General features: G+C 44.6%; 1 protein-coding gene across 2 annotated transcripts in view; it reads left to right on the top strand.

The window, feature by feature from the left end:
* SLX4 (SLX4 structure-specific endonuclease subunit) overlaps positions 1–19,462 on the top strand; it is a 432,160-nt gene that overhangs the window by 73,960 nt on the left and 338,738 nt on the right. For both annotated transcript variants that reach the window (XR_014969527.1, XM_085628449.1), the window contains exon 6: positions 2,482–2,696. Coding sequence is in view for 1 of the 2 variants with exons in the window: in XM_085628449.1 (XP_085484575.1) it covers positions 2,482–2,696 (215 nt within the window). In the remaining variant the exon portion in view is untranslated. The remainder of the gene's footprint in view (positions 1–2,481; positions 2,697–19,462) is intronic.

The raw sequence follows: 19,462 nt of genomic DNA, 5'->3' as shown, positions 1-19,462 counted from the left end.
GTCAGCTCCTTAATTTTACACCTATTGCAGTCTCCGAGGTTGGAAAACTTTTGGAGAAAGCTAGATCAGGTTCACCATTGGACCCCTGTCCCACATCAGTATTGAAATTAGCTCAGGAACCAGTCTCGGCAGTTCTAACAACTATTATTAATTCCATGTTTGGAAAAGGCTATTTCCCTAAAGCTTGGAAATCTGCATCGGTTCTTCCGCTTCTAAAAAAAACCACAATTGGATCCTAACGATCCTAACAATTTTAGGCCCATATCTAGGCTCCCTCTCCCTGCAAAAAACGCGGAAAAAATAATGAATACTCAACTTAGTAGTTTCTTGGAAGAAGGTCATGTGCTGGATCCCACACAATATGGTTTCAGGGCGGGACATAGCACCGAATCGGCGGTTCTCAAATCTACTGAGGAAATTAGATCTATATTGGACCAAGGAGGAAAAGCGGCATTGATCATGTTGGATCTATCTGCGGCCTTTGACACGGTCCATCACGGGCTTTTGATGGACCGGCTACATGAGATTGGAGTCAAAGGAAGGATGTATGACATTACAATGCGTGTTATTACAACGCGTGCAGTTACATCGCATGCGCTACAACGCATGCGATGTTACAACGCTATGCCATTACAACGCAAGTCTTTACATCGACTTGCGCTAGATGGTGTGCTAACATTAGAAAAGTGTAATTTACTATTCCAACTCCAGTCCACTTAACAGTAGGGAAGGTGTTTGGATAGTAAACTACACTATTTGTAATGTTAGCACGCCATCTAGCGCAAGTCGATGTAAAGACTTGCGTTGTAATGGCATAGCGTTGTAACATCGCATGCGTTGTAACGCATGCGATGTAAAAGCTGTGCGTGGTAAAAACTGCGTTGTAATGGCTGTTCCCCTCAAAGGAACAGCCTGGAATCTTATTAAGTCTTTCTTAGATGATAGAGTACAAACTGTTACTCTGGGAGACTTCTCCGCCAAACCCTTCTCGCTTCCCTGCGGTGTCCCTCAGGGTTCATCCATCAGTCCAACACTTTTCAATATCTATGTAAAACAACTGGCTCCTTTGGTAGATTCCTTTGGGTTCTACCTCACCTCCTATGCAGACGATACCCAGATTGTAGTCTCTCTGCTCCCTGGGGAAGATTGGACTATTGTAATAGCCTATACCTAAATATTCAGGAAGGGCTATTAAAAAAAGTCCAACTATTGCAAAATGCAGCCGCTAAATTGATCTCTGGGATTCCAAAATACGCCGCAATCTCGGCTGAGATCAAAAGGCTTCACTGGCTTCCAGTAAAAAAACTAATTTTGTTTAAGGCCATGTGCGTTATGCACAGGTCCCTTCATGGAAAGGGACCCACTCATTTGACAAGGCACATTCGTTGGTATATTCCCAGAAGAATGTTGCGGTCCTCAGAGGCAAAATTGGTTTCAGTCCCTTTGGCAAAAAAAGCTCATTGGGGTGGACGAAGCTTTTTAGTTGGAGCAACCAAAGCATGGAATACTCTCCCACGACACCTTAGAGACACCACACATCACCTGAACTTTAGGAAGGCACTAAAAACATGGTTATTCATGCTTTAAAGACCTTTACTCCAACCCAGTTCAATCTAAGGATGGACAGCCTAGAATAGCGCCAGGACACCTTCGGGTAACAGTCGCGCTCTACAAATGTCAATAACATAACATAACATATGGCCAGGTCTAAACTGGGGTGGCATGGTGAGCAAAAGAATGATGGATTTAACCCAGACCTCTTGACTGGGGGTGAATGTTTTGATTTGTTCTGCATTCCGTCCATCAATTGTGTGTCTTTTGCTTTCTCGCCCTAAGTGCACCAGGTAAGCCCAGATGTGTGCCACTGGAATCAAGCTGTCCTGGCTGAAGAGGGGTGAAACCTGAAACCGGTCCTAGGATGCTTTTTTCCGGTCCAGGGAGGACCTGGCTTGGCAGTTCGAGCTGGACTGTTCCCATGAGGCACAGGGTCAAGACTGATTTGCATATGGCCAGGTCTAAACTGGGGTGGCATGGTGAGCAAAAGAATGATTGATTTAACCCAGATCTCTTGACTGGGGGTGAATGTTTTGATTTGTTCTGCATTCCGTCCATCACTGGTGTGTCATTTGCTTTGGGTGAGAGGTGAAGCTTGTCTGTTGAGGGACTCTCTGCACATTGATGAACCTCAAAAAGCCTTTTAAGAGACTACATACTTTTTGGGGGGGACTTCTTGTGTGGCATGCTAGTCATTCCAAGTAGGTTTTGAAGGACTAGGAGCAAAGATTGAGTACTGAAATTGCAATGGGGTATTTTTCTTATTGCAGCCACAAATTACAGAGCTGCTGCTCCTTTGGATACCATGGGCACTTTACTTTCATGTACCTCTCTGTTTGACTGGATACCGGATCAAAGCTTCAAAAGTTGTATCCAACATCTCTCACTAACTGTTCACAATCCTTTCTTGCATTTGAATCACTGCAGCACAGCTGGGAGGACCAAGCGTAAAGGGTCAGCGAAGGACTCTGCACCACCCAAGAAGCACAAGCCTAACAGTGAGATATCAAAGGCTGAAGACATGCTGGTTGCCCTGGTGATGTCAAGGTCACTTTTGGAACAGGAGAGCCAGGATGGAGCATTACCTATGGCCGCTGTCAAGCCAGGGCTTACCTTACCCATAAAGATGAGACCTGGAGCAGGTACTGTGTTTTTAAAGATCTATCTATATATGTATTTTGGTCTTGAAGGTAATCTGCATGAAACCTGGTCGTTCGCGATGGAGCAGAAAATATCATAGTATACTTTTATTTTTTTCCTTATGATTTAAGGTTGGGTTACTAAGCTTCTTTTCTCTTGATATTGTGTGCCTGAAGAGAGTTTAAAACCTCAAATTCCAGAAGTTGTAACTTGCAAGCATCTAAAATAGCATGATAAATAGAACTATAATCCTCCTACTGACCACAGAGCTTAGCATTTGTACAGACTCTAAGTGACTTTTTTTATCCATTGACAGCTGGTCAAAATAAAACACTTCTCTATTGTGAAGAGAAATATCAGCATATTATGTTTCGTTAAGGGCAAATGTAAATTGAGTTTAAGTTTTATGTCCTATTTATAGTTGATTGGTGTCCACATAACTGATATTAGTGCCACTTTTTGGCAGTCTCAGCAGAGACTGGAATATTTACCCTTTACAGTTAACTTTCGCAGAGTACCTTTGAAGAACATTGATGGATCAGTGAAGTGAAGCTGCTGTACACTACTTGTTTTTCTGCTTTGGTTTTAAAATATACTTTGGGTAACATGTCTTTTAAAGTGCCACCTAGCCTTCAGCAGACCATTTAAAAAACACGTTTATCGCTCTGTGTCATCAAAACGAAGTCCCATGATTGCTGATGACACAACAAAGGCTTTTTTTGGATAGTTCTTTGGCATTCTTTTAGTTTTCTTTAAGAACACAATTTCTTCTTTCTAATCTTTGACAATTCTTTTTAAGTTTGCCTTTTCATAATTTGTTTTATTTTGGTGTGCTGTGAGACAAAATTGTTTGACGGTGTGAAAAGTACAAATATAATACATGAATTGATTCACACTTAAATGACAAACATAGCTGTAACTGTCAAGGCGTCATATCAAAACTGACTATAAATATAGAGACACTATCCTCACAGAAAGAAGGCGGAAGAGTTCAATTAGGTGAGCCAAACTGAAAATTGATTATTCCCTTGGCTATTCCCAAGGAGTGCAACACAAAAGACAGATCTATAATGAACAAATACAACTAAAAGGGATATAGATACCATTCATGCCTCTCGCCAATTACATGGTATTAGAACTTTATGAAAACATGTTTGAGCAACCACTAGAGGCCTAACACTGGAAGGAAAATACAAGACCCAGTTGATAAAAACTTTGAAGGAACATGAAACCGAGTGAGAGTAACCATATTGAGAAAACATTTTAAAAGGGAACTGAGATAATGGAAAAGAAACTTCAAGTAAGAAACATAACAACAGTGGAAGGAAAGAGGCCATGATAGGGCTAGGTGAGGGTATTAACATAGAAATACCTACTTGTCTATCTAAAGTGCATAGTTAATTTAAACCATTATGCCAAAATATATTTTAAAATTCTTGCAATAAAATATTTACATGCTAAAACGATAAGTACTTTAAGGACAAAGATGTCCCATGTCCGATCAGGAGTAAAAGTGTCTCCAGTGGGGAAGCTACTTCATTTCCTGTGTTGACTCCACCTCTAGCTGTTTTGCACTCACTGACTGGGCTTTTATCTTCACCAGAAATAACTGTGCAAACTTAACAACCTTTATGTTCAGACGAGTATTTTCGGGGTTGAGGCTCTGCATTCGTCCCCTTCGTCTGTCCTGGACCAGGCAGAGATCTGATCCCGGGCGGGCTGGTCACCAAAACACAGGAGCATGAACACTAACTTCTGATGGAATGAGTATCCTTGATTGAAATAAGACTGAGGTTTTAAAACTGTTGAAGTTAATAACTTGCCAGGCGTGCCATTTTGTCGCCAGGGTAACTTTATCCTCCTGAAAGGAAAGTGACCTGTAGTTATCGTAATTATAGCTCTTAAATTCTTTGAGCGAGATTTGCAGGTCTGATAGGTTTTCTGCATGGAGGGCGTATATTACATTCTTTAGATGGATGTTTAGCCCCTCTCTTGAGTTGCCTGAATTTATTTCCTGCCAGACCTGAGCTGACACGGTGTTATCATCGGCCTGGTGGAAAGAGTGACACATTTCCAGTAAGACTTTTTTAATATCCCAACAACGTTTCTAAGGCCATATTCAAGGTGCAGTTGGGTATGCGTGGTGTGACTAGGGATCTTAGGTAGGTCTTGGCAGTTAGTAGGTCTAAAAAAATGTGTAATTTTTTCTCCCACAATTTTGGAACCGTATGCTATGGTAGGTAGGAGTGTGGCTGCCATCACCTACTGCAGAGGACCATGGATGAGACCATGCAAAGTTTTTGCAAGCTGCTGAAATCCTAATAGAGAAGCAGACTTTAGCTTCATGTCCTCCATATGCTGGATGAGGGACCCTCTAGAATTGAATAGCACTTCAGGATATTTATACTGTCAGGTGCACTCAAGACGAGATCCGCTGATGGACCAGGCCCATGGAGATCTAAATTGCTTTGTGAAATGTACTTATTTCGTTTTAGAGAAGTTCCCTTCTAATTTTATTTTGTTGTATGTAAGAGAAAAGAGTATTTAAAAGGCGCTGTAATCCTACAGGGGTCAGACTCATTAGTAGCAAGTCGTGTGCGTACAGGATGTCGGTCATAGGTAAACCACCAAGTTTTGGGGGGGGGGGGGGGGGGGTGAACACTTAAAGAGTTTAGAGCATCTGACACGTCTGATGTGTATATGTTGAACAACATTGACGCAAGAACACACCCCTGCTTCAAGCCCGTTGTTGTGTGTAACTGAAAGTTTGATACCATCTCCCAACTTCACACTGAGACATTTGTCATTATGCAAGAGTTGAATTACGTTTAGGATATTGGTTGGGATCCCAGCGGGCATTAATTTCTGCCATAATAAATTGCGTAGGACCCGGTCTATTGCCACCTTGAAATCCACAAACCTGTAAAGCGTAGTTTTGATGGTAAGGGCGAATCTCATACAAATTATATGGGCAGTTAAATTTGACAGCGTGCCCTGCCCTATGCCTAAACCAGATTGCTTGCACAAAATAATTTCTATGGAGTTGGCCCACGCTACTAGGTCCTGTAGAACTAGGCTTGCAAAATATTTGGCATCAAGATCTAATAAAGCAATTAATCGGTAGTTACCTGGATTGGTTCTCTCTCTCCCTTTATAAATTGGATGCATTATTGATCCATGGCATGACTCCGATATCAGATGGTTTACTAGCACTTAACTGTATAAAAGAGGTTTTTTTGCCCAGTATTCTATGTTGGGCTTAAAGAGTGCAGTGGGCAAACCATTAGGGCCTGGTACCTGATCTTCCTTGCTCATCCTAATGATATCTTCTAGGGTTCTTACATTTCGGTCAGTGAGCTTCAGGGACCCAGTGTCAGCATTGGCCAGTCCTCGTAGCATTTTTGTTCGACTGCACACTTCCTGTGTAAACTCGTTTTGCAGCTGCGAGGTCGTGTCTTGTTTATTTCTTGTGGTGCTGTTGTATGATTTTAAATTGAGTACCTTATTGTTTACTTTGGGTTGATTCACTGATCGGGTTATGATTCCTCAGATGCTGAACCTATTGCTTTCAGTGACATTTGTATTGCAGAATGATGATGGATCTTTATCGCTTTAATTTATAATTTTTCAAAAGGCTTTAGGATTATTTGCTTAGCATGAATGAAGGATCTTTAGTTATCAAGACCATTCACTGGTTGTGCAAAGTACTCAGTTGCAGATCTATAATCTGGGTTGACATTGCAATAGCTAGGCAGTACTGAATTAACCATGATAACTTTGACCAAATTGGCATAAGATTTACCAGCAGTAAGATTATTGATGGATTGATTGCCCGGGACCTTTAAGCTCCAAAGTGCCACGAAGATGCGCATTAAACTAAAAACTTCTCTGTCCACTCCTTCTATGACTGGTAAGGATCGAGCAACCTCCCAAAAACTGACATGTGAGGCAAGGGAAGGAAGCTCAGGCTCTTCGGCTACAAAAGATATAGATTGATTCTCCTAGTACTCAACCCAGGTTGACACCAGTAGCAATAGCATTTATGATCCAACTTCACACTTCTAATTTTCTTCTAATTTTGCACAGGTTCGTTGGGGTCAGCAGGGGAGGGAGACAAATAGGTTTCCAATTGCCTGAGGGGTTCGTCAGGGGTGCGTTTTGGCTCCAAATCTTTTTTCTTTGTATATAAATAGGGTGATTCTGTATTTTATGAATCATCCAACCGACGCCCCCACTCTTGCTGGCATGAAGATCCCCCTGCTTATGTTCGCAGATGACACTCTGTTAATTTCCAAAACCCAGAAAGGTTTGCAGTCGGCGATCGATTAGATTTGAGGAGTTCTGCCGGGACTATGGTCTTATAGTCAATGTGGATAAGACCAAGTTCATGGTGCTACATAAACATAAGATCGTAAAAGGGAGAGTAGCCATGAATGAAGCCACTTTAGAGCAGACTCAAGTTTTTACATACCTGGGTATAACTTTAGGTAGTAGACTTAATTGGAAACCGCATATAGATCAGTTGGTCCTTAAACACGCACAACTGTCTGGTGCATTATTAAAGGAACAGCGTCTCTCACACCCTAAGCCTCTTGCCCCCGCGTTAAAAATTTACAATTCAAAAATTAGTGCTTCTGTCCTGTATGGGGCCGAATTATGGAGTTTTAGCAACATAGCACCACTGACAATTTCCCAAAATAAATTCTTGAGGGGTTTAACTGGACTTCCACAATCTACACCACTTTTGCCCCTTTACTTAGATTTGGGTTATCTTCTTTTCGAGGATGTGGCACGTTATAGACCAGTGGCTTACTGGAGAAGACTCTGGGTACCCCTGAGCTTTCCCAGTATGCACAGGGTCTCCTCGAAGTAAGGGATGCTGACAGTGCGTGCAAAATTCCCTGGCTGAGGCAGCCAAAGGTTATTTTTAGTGCGATGGGGCTGAGTCGATTGTGGAAAAATCCTATAGACAATGTCTTTCCTTCTAGAAAGGATTTTAAGGAGACCTACTGGAGTATGGTTACCATGAAGCGTTATTCGTCTCTATCCAGGCCATCCTTAACGAGGGAGTTTATGGAGATTAAGCATGTTACCGAATATGAAGGATACTGGGATTTTATTACGCTTTCTATAGACAGGGAACGTTACCACCAATTTCGGGTGGGCACACTCCCGGTTAATTCATTTGTTGGTAAGAGGTGTTCTACGACCTGCACAAAATGTCCATTCTGCCCGACTCAGACTGAATCTATAGTGCATATCTTATTCATCATTTGCCCAGCCTACAAAAAACCGAGGCACAAATGGATTAAAGCAATCTGTTTGTCAAAGGGTATTAACACTGGCAGCGAAGCATTTAGGATGCTAAAAACAGACACAACGGAACCTATAGTAATTGCGGTTGCCAAATTTTTAAACTGGATGTGGGCCATTCGTGCCAATAAGATGAGATTGCACTACCTTGCTTTTTAAAGTAGACACCTGGTCTTTTTATATAGTCACTCATATATATGTGGCACCTATTGTAAATAGGCATGGGGTTTTTATTGAGTATAGATTGTATTTTTGAATGGAACTACTAGTTGATGTATTTTCCTATTGTATCCGTTTTATATTACTTGTCGTAATGGTATGTTTTTTAAAATATTTTAAATGTAAATGTCTATATCGATCCAACTTGTGCCCCAGAAGAGATGACTGGGCAAGGTGGCCATGGGCCAATAATTTTGATGAGGAGGGATCCAGAGGCGGTTGCAGATGCTCAAGCAAAATGGCAGTTGCAATCCTAATTTATCCCTCTGGGTCCTCTTCAGGTTCCTATAGTTGCTGAAGTGGGACACAGTATAGTAGCCTAATTTGTGTCATGGAACGTGGCAGGATTACAAGCTAAACAAAATGACCTCCAGTGGGTAGAATTTATTGACAGACATCAAATAATCCTACTCCAGGAGACATGGGCCACTGAACCAATTTTTATGCCGGGTTATTTAACCTTTTTAACGCCATTCCTGCTAGATTGGGCAGAGCCTATGGAGGCTTTCTCATTTGGTTAAAAAACTCTAATAACTTTAATGTGAAAGCCTTATCTTCAGGATTTTAAGACACTTTAGGGATCCTACTGTTATTTCAAAAATCTTCTCTATCAAAGCGCATAGCCGTGTTCAACACCTATCCACCCTCAGTCCAGGACAGTGCAGAACCCTTGACTACACGCCCCTCAAGCCTTACTAAAGGATAGTGCACAACATTCCTGGGACATCATTACAGCTGGCGACTGCAACACCAAGTTCGAACCATTGGAATCTCTCTCTGCTCTCACGGCTGAGGTGTGGGGTATTCCTACTCTTGTCAGTACACCAGCCACAAAATGGTAAAAAGTAGCAAGACTGATTATTCACCTTTCCCTACCCATGACTTGAGAGCTATAAATGGCTGCTCTAAATCTGATCACCAACCTCGCCCTACCTTTAAAAGAGGTGTGTATGCCAATCACATACACTATATTTTGCTCGACCGGAGGCTTTGGTGCCATATGGCTGATATGAAAGTTGTTAATTGAGTTGATAGGGACTACAACCTACTTGCCGCTGACTCTGGCCTAGACTTATTCTTTAAGCCTCCTGAGCTAGCTGATACCTTCCTAACGACAGTAGCCCTGATAAACTATTGTGGGAACATAAAATGGGCTAAAATCAACAATGATACTCATGTAAAGAGTAAGATATATAAAACATTTGTGGACCACCTTTCTAACATTTCTAGTCTGATTTTATCCGAGTTAAGTTATAAACATAGCTATTTTTTTTAAGCCCTCAAACAGTATTTTAGTAATTATGATAAAAAAAACACAGGACTACTCCACTAGGTACCCTTAATGCACTAAAGAGTATAGGAATGCGTAAGGCCGCTTGATTAGGGCTATCAAGGAGGGTTCAAAACCAGGCAAAGCGCAAGCCAGGAAGTCCTATAAGGTAATATTGTCCAACTCTAAGTGTTCCTGGGAGGAGGAACAATGGGCAAAATTGCTAGAGGCGCTTGGGGAATAAGATCACAGAGCATTTTGTAAAATTATTGCTAATTGTAGCCATGCTATCTCCAACTCTCTCGCTGTTTTTGTTCCAGTTGACCAGTGGGTGGACCACTTCAACGCCCTTTACAGTGATGGGAATATACTCAGCTCAGGGCCTGGCTCACAGGAAGACTCAGGATGGCCTGCTTCCTGGCCACTTCTGACCTACCCAGCAACTCTCTACCTGAATTTACCCTAGAGAAAACCAGGGTGGCTCTCTCACATATGAAGAAAGAAAAAGCCCTTGGCTCAGACGGCATCCCAGGGGACTTTTTCCACTCTGAGTCAGACATCTGGGTCCCTTACTTGAATAGTTTAAGCAATGCCATAGCGCGTAGGGTTGAGATCCCAGAGTCTTGGCATGGTGCCATTATTGTTCCTATTCTTAGGAAGGGTCATAAAGTCACCACTGCAAATTAAAGGCCCACTAACCTTATAGAAAACATCCAGACAATTTTCTGTAGGCAAGTTTTGCTTCGCTTCCAGGGTTGGATGAAAGAACGCCAGCTCCTGTTGCATTTTCAGGCACGTATTCGTGAGCACATTGGCACTGGATGTATCTGGCCCCCATGCTGTTCTTTTATAAACTGCATGGTTTAAGTATTGAATAACTGTCTGCATGATGCCCCTTAGATAGCTAGTATTCACACTCCTGTTTTGCTCTTTGCTGAGGACACCCTGCTGCTATCTTGTACACCTTTGGGCTTGCAGGAACTGTGGAACCTCTTTGTGGGCTTGAGCAGGGGCCCTGGGCTTAATGCAGGAAAATCGAAGTACATGGCATTAATCCCCACCGTACCTTTAGGAGCAAAATTACAGTGGAGGGAGCGTGTATAGATCAGGAGTTCTGATTATTAGGGAGTAAGGCTTATGGACAAGCTATCCTGGGATCTACATATGCGAAAAAGTAATTCTGCATTATCCTATAGATCAGCAGCTATCGTCCGGAAGTATAAAACATCAACTAACTGGGCTGTGTCCCTAGCTTTTGAGGTGTATAGAGCTGTGGTCACATTGTATGGGGCAGAAATGTGGGGCCAGGTGATACTTTACAATTAGCCATCACAGAAAATAAATGTTCGAGGCATATGAGCTGCAGATTACACACTTTTGCATAGATCCCCATCTGGTGTTGGGCCCGGTGCAGTTTGTTTTTCCTCTTGGAAAGTCTTTGGAAGTCACAAGGTCGGTGACTCCTCCCTTGGTTCGTATTGCGCATGGGCTTCGGCTCCATCCTCAGATTGTTTTATTCCGCCATCGGGCTCGGATGTAATACTTCGCGCTCTGGTTCCGTACATTCCAGTTCGACGATCGAAGCGGGATCCTCGCTCTCCGCGGTATTGTTCAGATACTGATCTCCTCAATCACCTTCTTCTCCGACGCACCTTTGATTCCAGTCATCGACGGCGGCCTTCGGGCCTTTCCAGGCTCCGGTCCCGGCTGATGGAAAGAACTCCATTCAAGAAGTCCCCTCGATGTGGGTCCAAATTCCCCCACACCGATCTTCATGAGGTGTGCAATGTCTGCCCTTCCCCTGAACACGAGGCTCAAGACTGTCCCGCCTGCAAGTCTTTTAAATCTAAAAAGACTATTCGATATCGAAGGGCCAGACGAAAAATGGCGCACTCCTCGACTTCCGTTCCAGTCGACATCTTGGGGGACTACGTCGAAGCTCCGGGACACCAGCACACCGAAGAGGACCTCATCAGTGCTTCCGAAGCCGACGACTCAGATGTGGAGGACATCACCCCGGCGCAGAGGGTCGTGAGTAAAATACCCCCTCCCACACCGACACCCAAAAAGGCTTCGGTCACACCTTCGCCTTCGGGCCTAGGCAAGAACAAAGACACTGCTTCGAACACCCCACCTTCGGGCCCGGTGACGAAGCCAAGTAAGCCTTCCGGCGGCTCGGGCTTGAGCCAGCCTGCCAGCGGTGCCGAAAAACACCCTTCGGCACCGAAGAAAAGATCGGCCTCTACCTCGACACCGAGCTCCACACCAAAACCCTCGGTGTCCAAACCCAGCCTCTCGGTGCCGACCAAACATCATAAGGCCCTCGGCACCGACACTCCCGCGCCGAAGCCTGTCTCGGCACCGAACAAAAAATCGGAGATTTCCAAAAAGCACGGCACAGACAAACCTAAGAAGCCGTCGGCCCCGAAAACGTCGGCGCCGACCGAACAACCAGTGTCGCAAGAACTTTTTACACCGGATCCTTTGCAAAAGACACATACCAAGGATCCAAAAACTGGACATTTGGCATTGTCTTCTAAAAAAGAGACACTTGGACAAACCAGCTCCACCTCCACCTCCAAAGAGGAAGGACTGTGCTACCTCCCCTTTCAGAGTGCCTTCCCCACCTCCTCCACCCTCTCCACCTCCACCCCCTCCACCTTCTCCACCCCTGCCTCATCGCTCTCCGACCCCGTCTCCAGACCATGATGATCAGGGGGACCCATACTATGACCCAGCAGATGTGCCACAAGACCCCACCCCTACAGGATCCCCAGACCCCTGGGATGATTATTATATTCCAGATGTCCCACAAGATGACCTCTATCCATCCAGGCCATCTACACCAGAAGACTCACTAGGTTTTCACCACCTACTTCAGAGGGCGGCACATTATCACAGGGTAGAGCTACACACTGACCCAGTAGAGGAAGATTTCCTCCTAGACACCTTTGATACTGCGCATAGGTCTACTGCTATACTACCTATGCTCAAAGGGGTAATAAAACATGCGCCAGAGGTTTTTAAAGACCCAGTCAGGGCTAGGGTCCTAAACCCACGCATAGAAAAAAAATATAATGCTGCCTCTACAGATCCTGCCTACATCAAAGGGCCAGCGCCACTGAATTCCCTAGTGGTAACCACCGCAAGAAAGAGATCAAATTCCCAGGCGAAGCACCACCACCTGACAAAGAATCAAAGCTCCTGGACGCGTCAGGAAAACGCGCTGCGTCACAGGCAGCTAATATATGGCGTATCGCCAACACTCAAGCGCTATTGGCCAGATACGACAGAGCGCATTATGATGAACTAGAAACCATCATGCACCATCTCCCAGAAAAATATAAAAATAGGGCCAATGAATTAATCCAAGAGGGTAAGACCATAACTAATACCTCTATACGCTGTGCCTTAGACGCAGCAGACACAGCCTCCAGGGCCATTAACACCAGTGTCCTACTCCGTTGACACGCTTGGCTGAGAGTTTCAGGCTTTAAACCCGAGGTACAAGCCTCCATATTAAACCATCCATTCGATCAGGAATGTTTATTCGGTCCAAAGATAGATGAGGTCCTCGAGAAGATGAAAAAAGACACAGATACGGCGAAATCTATGGGAGCCCTACAGTCACACCCTCCTAGGCGCTCCTTTCGCCGCTCTTCCTTTCGGGGCACAGGCAGAGGCTACTCCTCAGACAGCGCATCCACGTCCTACAAATCCCCTCCTCAGTCCACCTTCACAAAAGGTTATCAAAGAGGCGACTATAGAGGAAATAACAATAAAGGCAGAGGCAAAACAAGTACCGCCCGCTCTGCCACACCGCCTACCCAATGACTTCCCCTGCTCCCCCCAGACCATCCCACTCCGGTCGGGGGCAGACTACGAAATTTCCTTCACATCTGGGAGTCCATCACATCAGACAAGTGGGTGACCCAAATTATTCATTCAGGGTACTGCCTAGAACTCACATCTACCCCCCCCCAACATTCCACCCAGGCAACGGCCAATGTCACAAGAACATTCCACGTTACTAAAACAGGAGGTAATCTCCCTCCTACAGAAACACGCAATAGAACAGGTCCCCCACGATCAGCAAAATGTAGGGGTCTACTCCCTATATTTTCTGATACCAAAAAGAGACGAGACTCTACGACCTATCTTAGATCTCCGGCCTCTAAACACATACATACATTCGGACCATTTCCATATGGTAACACTTCAGCAGGTACTTCCGCTCCTCTCCCAGAACGACTTTCTCACCACACTGGACTTGAAAGACGCGTACTTTCACATTCCGGTACACCATGCCCACAGAAAGTACCTCAGATTTGTAGTGGACGGGCAACACTACCAGTTCAAGGTGCTCCCATTCGGGGTCACAACAGCACCACGGGTATTTACCAAATGCCTAGCGGTAGTGGCGGCACACCTCAGAAGACCGCACATTCACGTCTTCCCGTATCTGGACGACTGGCTCATAAAAGCCGCATCCTACAACCAATGTGTACACCACACCGCCACTACAATCCAGCTACTTCACCAACTAGGCTTCACGGTGAACCACCAAAAGTCCCAGCTAACACCATCCCACATAAAGCAATACCTCGGTGCCACTATAGACACCTCAAAAGCCATCGCCTACCCCAATCCGGCAAGGATCGCAAGCATTCAGGCTTTGCGTCAAAAATTCATACTTCAACACTCCCTCCCAGCAAGTGTGTTTATGCAACTAATAGGGATGATGGCCTCTTGCATTTTCATAGTACCTCATGCAATACTCCAGATATGTCCACTCAAAGAGTGCTTAGCGCGCCAATGGAACCAGGCCCAGGGGCAACTGACAGATCTGGTGTTTGTAGACGGTCGCACCCATCGCTCTCTGCAGTGGTGGAACACCACAAATCTTTCCAGAGGTCGACCGTTCCTGGACCCGGTTCCACAAATAATCCTGACAACAGACGCATCGCTCTCCGGCTGGGGAGCTCATCTACTACACCTCACAGTGCAGGGCACATGGACGCCGCAACAAAAGTTACTCCACATCAATCATCTGGAGTTACTGGCAATCTTTCTAGCCCTAAAAGCCTTTCTCACACAGATTTTAGGCAAAGCAGTCCTTATCCGCACAGACAACATGACTGCCATGTACTACATCCAGAAACAAGGCGGCACACACTCTCCACAGCTCTCTCAACTAGCACAGAGCATATGGAGATGGGCAATCCCACACAAAATCTTTCTCCTGGCCCAGCACGTCCCAGGAGTCCAAAACACCATGGCAGATCTGCTCAGCAGACAGACGCAACAGATCCACGAGTGGTAACTTCACCCGCAGGTTCTTCACCCGTTCTTTCAGATGTGGGGGCATCCACAGATAGACCTATTCGCCACCCACGAAAACAAAAAATGCCCGAGCTTCGCCGCCAGATACCCACACCCATTGTCCAAAGGCAATGCGATATGGATAAACTGGTCAGGCAAATTTGCATACGCCTTTCCACCTCTCCCACTAATTCCATTAGTGGTGCGAAAGCTACAACAGCACTCCCTCACACTCTTTCTAGTATCTCCAACATGGGCCAGACAACCGTGGTACACCACGCTGCTGGAACTCTCAGTAGTGCCACACCAAAAATTACACCTCTCACCATGCCTCCTAACCCAGAACTATGGGGAGATCAGACACCTGGACCCAGCTCAGCTCAACCTTGCGATCTGGCTCCTGAGATCCTAGAATTCGGATAACTTAACCTTCCCCCCGACTGTATGAATGTTATCAGAGAAGCTAGACGTCCTACCACTAGAGCCTGCTACGCTGCCAAGTGGAAAAGATTTGTTGTTTATTGCCATAATAACACAATCAACCCTCTAGACGCATCCATACATCACATCATATGCTACTTACTACATCTACAAAGATGTAACCTAGCATATACATCCATTCGGCTACACCTCGCAGCAATTGCCGCTTACCTACAAAACAGACAATGATTGATTGATTGATTGACAGCACCTATCACTTTTCAGAGTGCCTGCCATTAAAGCCTTCATGGAAGGCCTAAAACGGATAATTCCCCCCAGAGTGCCACCCTCACCTGTGTGGAACTTAAGTATAGTGGTCACAAGGCTAATGGGTCCGCCCTTTGAACCCTTGCATAAATGCGAACTGCAATTCCTCACATGGAAAACAGCTTTCCTTGTAGCTATCACCTCCCTTAGAAGGGTCAGTGAAATACAAGCACTTACTATACAAGAACCTTTTCTCCAAATGCACCCGAACAAGGTTGTCCTACGTACCAACCCAAAATTCCTACCCAAAGTCATCTCACCCTTTCATCTAAACCAATCGGTAGAATTACCGGTTTTTTTCTCGCAACCTCAGACGGTTGCAGAAAGGGCTCTACACACACTGGATGTTAAAAGGGCCTTGCTTTACTATATCCAGAGAACACAACCTTTCAGGAAGACAAAGCAACTGTTTGTCTCTTTCTCTCCACCTCATAAAGGCAACCCCATCTCTAAATCAGGGATAGCTAGGTGGATTGTAAAATGCATACAGATTTGCTACCACAAAGCTAAACGCACGCTATCTGTTCCCCCTAAAGCCCACTCTACAAGAAAGATAGGGGCTTCTATGGCTTTTCTAGGGAACATCCCATTAGATGATATCTGCAAGGCAGCTACATGGTCAACACCGCACACTTTCACTAAACATTACTGTGTAGATGTGCAAACCAAGCAACAAGCTAGTGTGGGCCAGGCTGTACTAAAAACACTATTTCAAACCACTGCAGCAGATACCGGTGGTCGCCGCTAAGGTTGGGAACTGCTATATAGTCTATGCAAAAGTGTGTAATCTGCAGCTCATATGCCTCGAACGGAATATGCTACTTACCAGTATGCATCTGTTCTTGGCATGTAGAGCTGCAGATCTACACACGCCCACCCGCCTCCCCGGCTACCTGTATCTGTTCCAGTCTATCTTATTTAGATATAACACACATGGGTTTCTTCACTGTTATTACTACGCTCCATCTTTCCCTGTTGGCGAAAAACAATCTGAGGATGGAGCCGAAGCCCATGCGCAATACGAACCAAGGGCGGAGTCACCGACCTCGTGACTTACAAAGACTTTCCAAGAGGAAAAACAAACTGCAAACATCCAGGCCCAACACCAGATGGCGATCTATGCAAAAGTGTGTAGATCTGCAGCTCTACATGCCAAGAACAGATGCATACTGGTAAGTAGCATATTCCTTTTCAGATCTATCCTGAATGTACCAGTGAGCATACCACTTATACCTTTAAGATGAGACTTGAATCTTAACAGGATTCACCATGCTGCCGGTCTTAAAACTCTGACCTACTGGGTCAGAATCTGGACAAGTTGGGAGCTGACTCACTACAGAGCAGCGCTACAGGAGTTAATATTGCTAGATAAGCGCTGCAGTACATCCTGGCTGAAAACTGGGAAACTTTTATGTAACAATGGTCTGTGGGAAGATCCCAGTTTGATGACAAGTAACTCAGCTAAACAGGCAAAGGGAATCTATTGGGGACATGTCCTCCAGAGTGTCTGGCTGGAGGCAAGGGTTGATGGCTTGACGGGTAAATACACAAGTCACAAATGTACCGTGCAATTTGAGCTATTCTTGGAGAGAATCACCCCTCCTGGGGCAAAGTCGTTTTACATTCGCTTTCAAGTTGGTACTTGACATCTCAGGGCCTTTACTTTGAAGTGGGCCAAGGAAGGGGAAGTGACCGGGGACTGCCCTTTCTGTCCCAATATGGTGGAAACTGAGGTATATTTTTTATTTCGTCACAAATACAGAACCCCGAAGTCTAGGTGGATATTACCGGTTTGTCGAAATCTAGGTGCAAGGCAGTGTATGCTGGCTTTAAGCATATTAAAATTTGACTCATCAGAGCCTATTGTGTTCGCTCTCTCAAGATTTCTAAAATGAGCTTGGACTGTGAGAGCAGCTGCGGTCCAGGCTCATGCTAGAGATGCTACAACCGCTCAACTAACCTCCTGATTATTATGTAAAGATTGGTTTAAGTTAGCATTTATCGCTAGTTGTTCAGACCTGTCATGCCTTTTTACGTGCTTAAAGGGAGTTTGCACCACACTTGTGAATGCGGCATCCCTACTGTCAATGGGCTGGTCTTGCCTTGGACTTTAATCATCAGGAATTGCCTGCAGTTGCCTAATGTTTTGTTCCAGCGCATGTGGCCATTATAGTACTTTTGCAATTGTTAAAAGAGAACTGCCCATTGAGATCTGGCATTGCTTTTATGAAATGTCTAGAAACTATGTACTCTGTCAGAACCTTCTTATCTACTTGCACCTTTTAAGATCATTCCACAACGATATTTGATTGTAGTGCTAATCACTGGGCTGTGGCCTGGGGCGCTGCTTTGATAGGTATAGTTACTGCTGCTATGCAACACTGGAATTCATTTGTGCTGCTAAACCTCCTTGTCATTTTAAAGATAATCGCTCATTGTCCCTTGGTTTTTATCTTTGTATTTTTCTATTTTTATCATCTAGCACGTGATGTGATGTTTCGTCATGGGGTCCTATTTATTTGGAATTGTATTGGCTTCTAATGAGATGTCGCTAATGTATGTATGCTGCTATTCTCAAGTATTGAATCTTTCATAGATTCACATGCTTGAATCTTCCCCGTCGTCATGGTGGGAGTCTCGCGGTAGTTATAAAAGCAGTACCATAAAAGTACATTAGAAACCATCAAAATGAAAGGAATACTTTAATATCCATCAGCATCTTTATGTAGGTCTAACCAATCAGAGACGAGCCGTAAACCTCAAGTCGCCAGCAGAGCCACCATACCTCAGATTTTTCACCGCATGTCGTCTCCCTGAGCTCTGCTCAGTTTGTCAGTGAGTGAACTTTTGACCCTGCTAAATTCACCTGAAGGTATTGATTTTCTATCTACTTTGCGTCCAAAATGTCAGAGGGATCTAAGAAAAGGCTCTTTAGACCCTGCAGATCTTGTGGGACGGCAAGACGTTTCTCTGACGGCCCCCACTAGGACGGTCTCTATTGCCTTTATCCCAAGCATACTGCTAAGGACTGTAAATACTGCAGAACCTTTTCGGTCAAAACTCAGAAGGACAGGGAGGCCAGATTGTTATTATGGCTCCAGAAGAAAAAATCCAGATCGGATTCTGGATCTGTTGTTGAAGAAAGTCCTGGGCCATTCTCAACTGAGAGGAAACGTAACAAGCATTTACAATGCAATGGTCTCGGCATTGTTAAAGTTAGAGCTATTGGCATTGCTCATGACATTATTTTTGTTTATGTTTTTGTTTTTAAAACATATAAAGAAACAGCATTGTTATTTACAATGTCAATAGCTTAATCACTCTCAAATGCGAGACCTATTGCATTTGCACCCACACACACAGCCACACACACAAAGCCACCCACACACACAGAGCCACCCACACAGAGCCACTCACATAGAGCAACCCACAGACAAATGGAGCCACCCACAGAGCCACCTACACACACACACACACAATTATTAAAAGGTGTTTATGATGGCGTGACAATCGTCTGCTCTAAATACACAAACACAACCGGTATAGCCATTCGCCGCAAAGCACGGATACACATTAGGCTTTTTATTATCTTTAATAAAGTTTTATTTTCTTACAGCCTCACAAGCACGCACAAGAAACAAACACAAACTTCAACAAACACACATTTCTGCATATGAGTGCACCTTAGTTGGCATAAGGAACCGTGCTCAACGCTTAAACGCATTTCTATATCCAAAATAATCCTAACACAATAGTTAACACAACCACAACGCATGCGTGCATTTCGCAGCACACATAACGGCATAACACTGACACCACACACACACCGGTAAATGTGAACCGGTGGTTGCAGGTGGCACTCACCGGCACTCATTTTTTAGGAGAAAACCTTATTTT

This window comes from Triturus cristatus, chromosome 10, assembly GCF_964204655.1.
Source record: "Triturus cristatus chromosome 10, aTriCri1.1, whole genome shotgun sequence".
NCBI classification, from domain to species: Eukaryota; Metazoa; Chordata; class Amphibia; order Caudata; family Salamandridae; genus Triturus; species Triturus cristatus.
The sequence above is the reverse complement of the archived record's forward strand: the minus strand, read 5'-3'. Positions and strand labels throughout refer to the sequence as shown.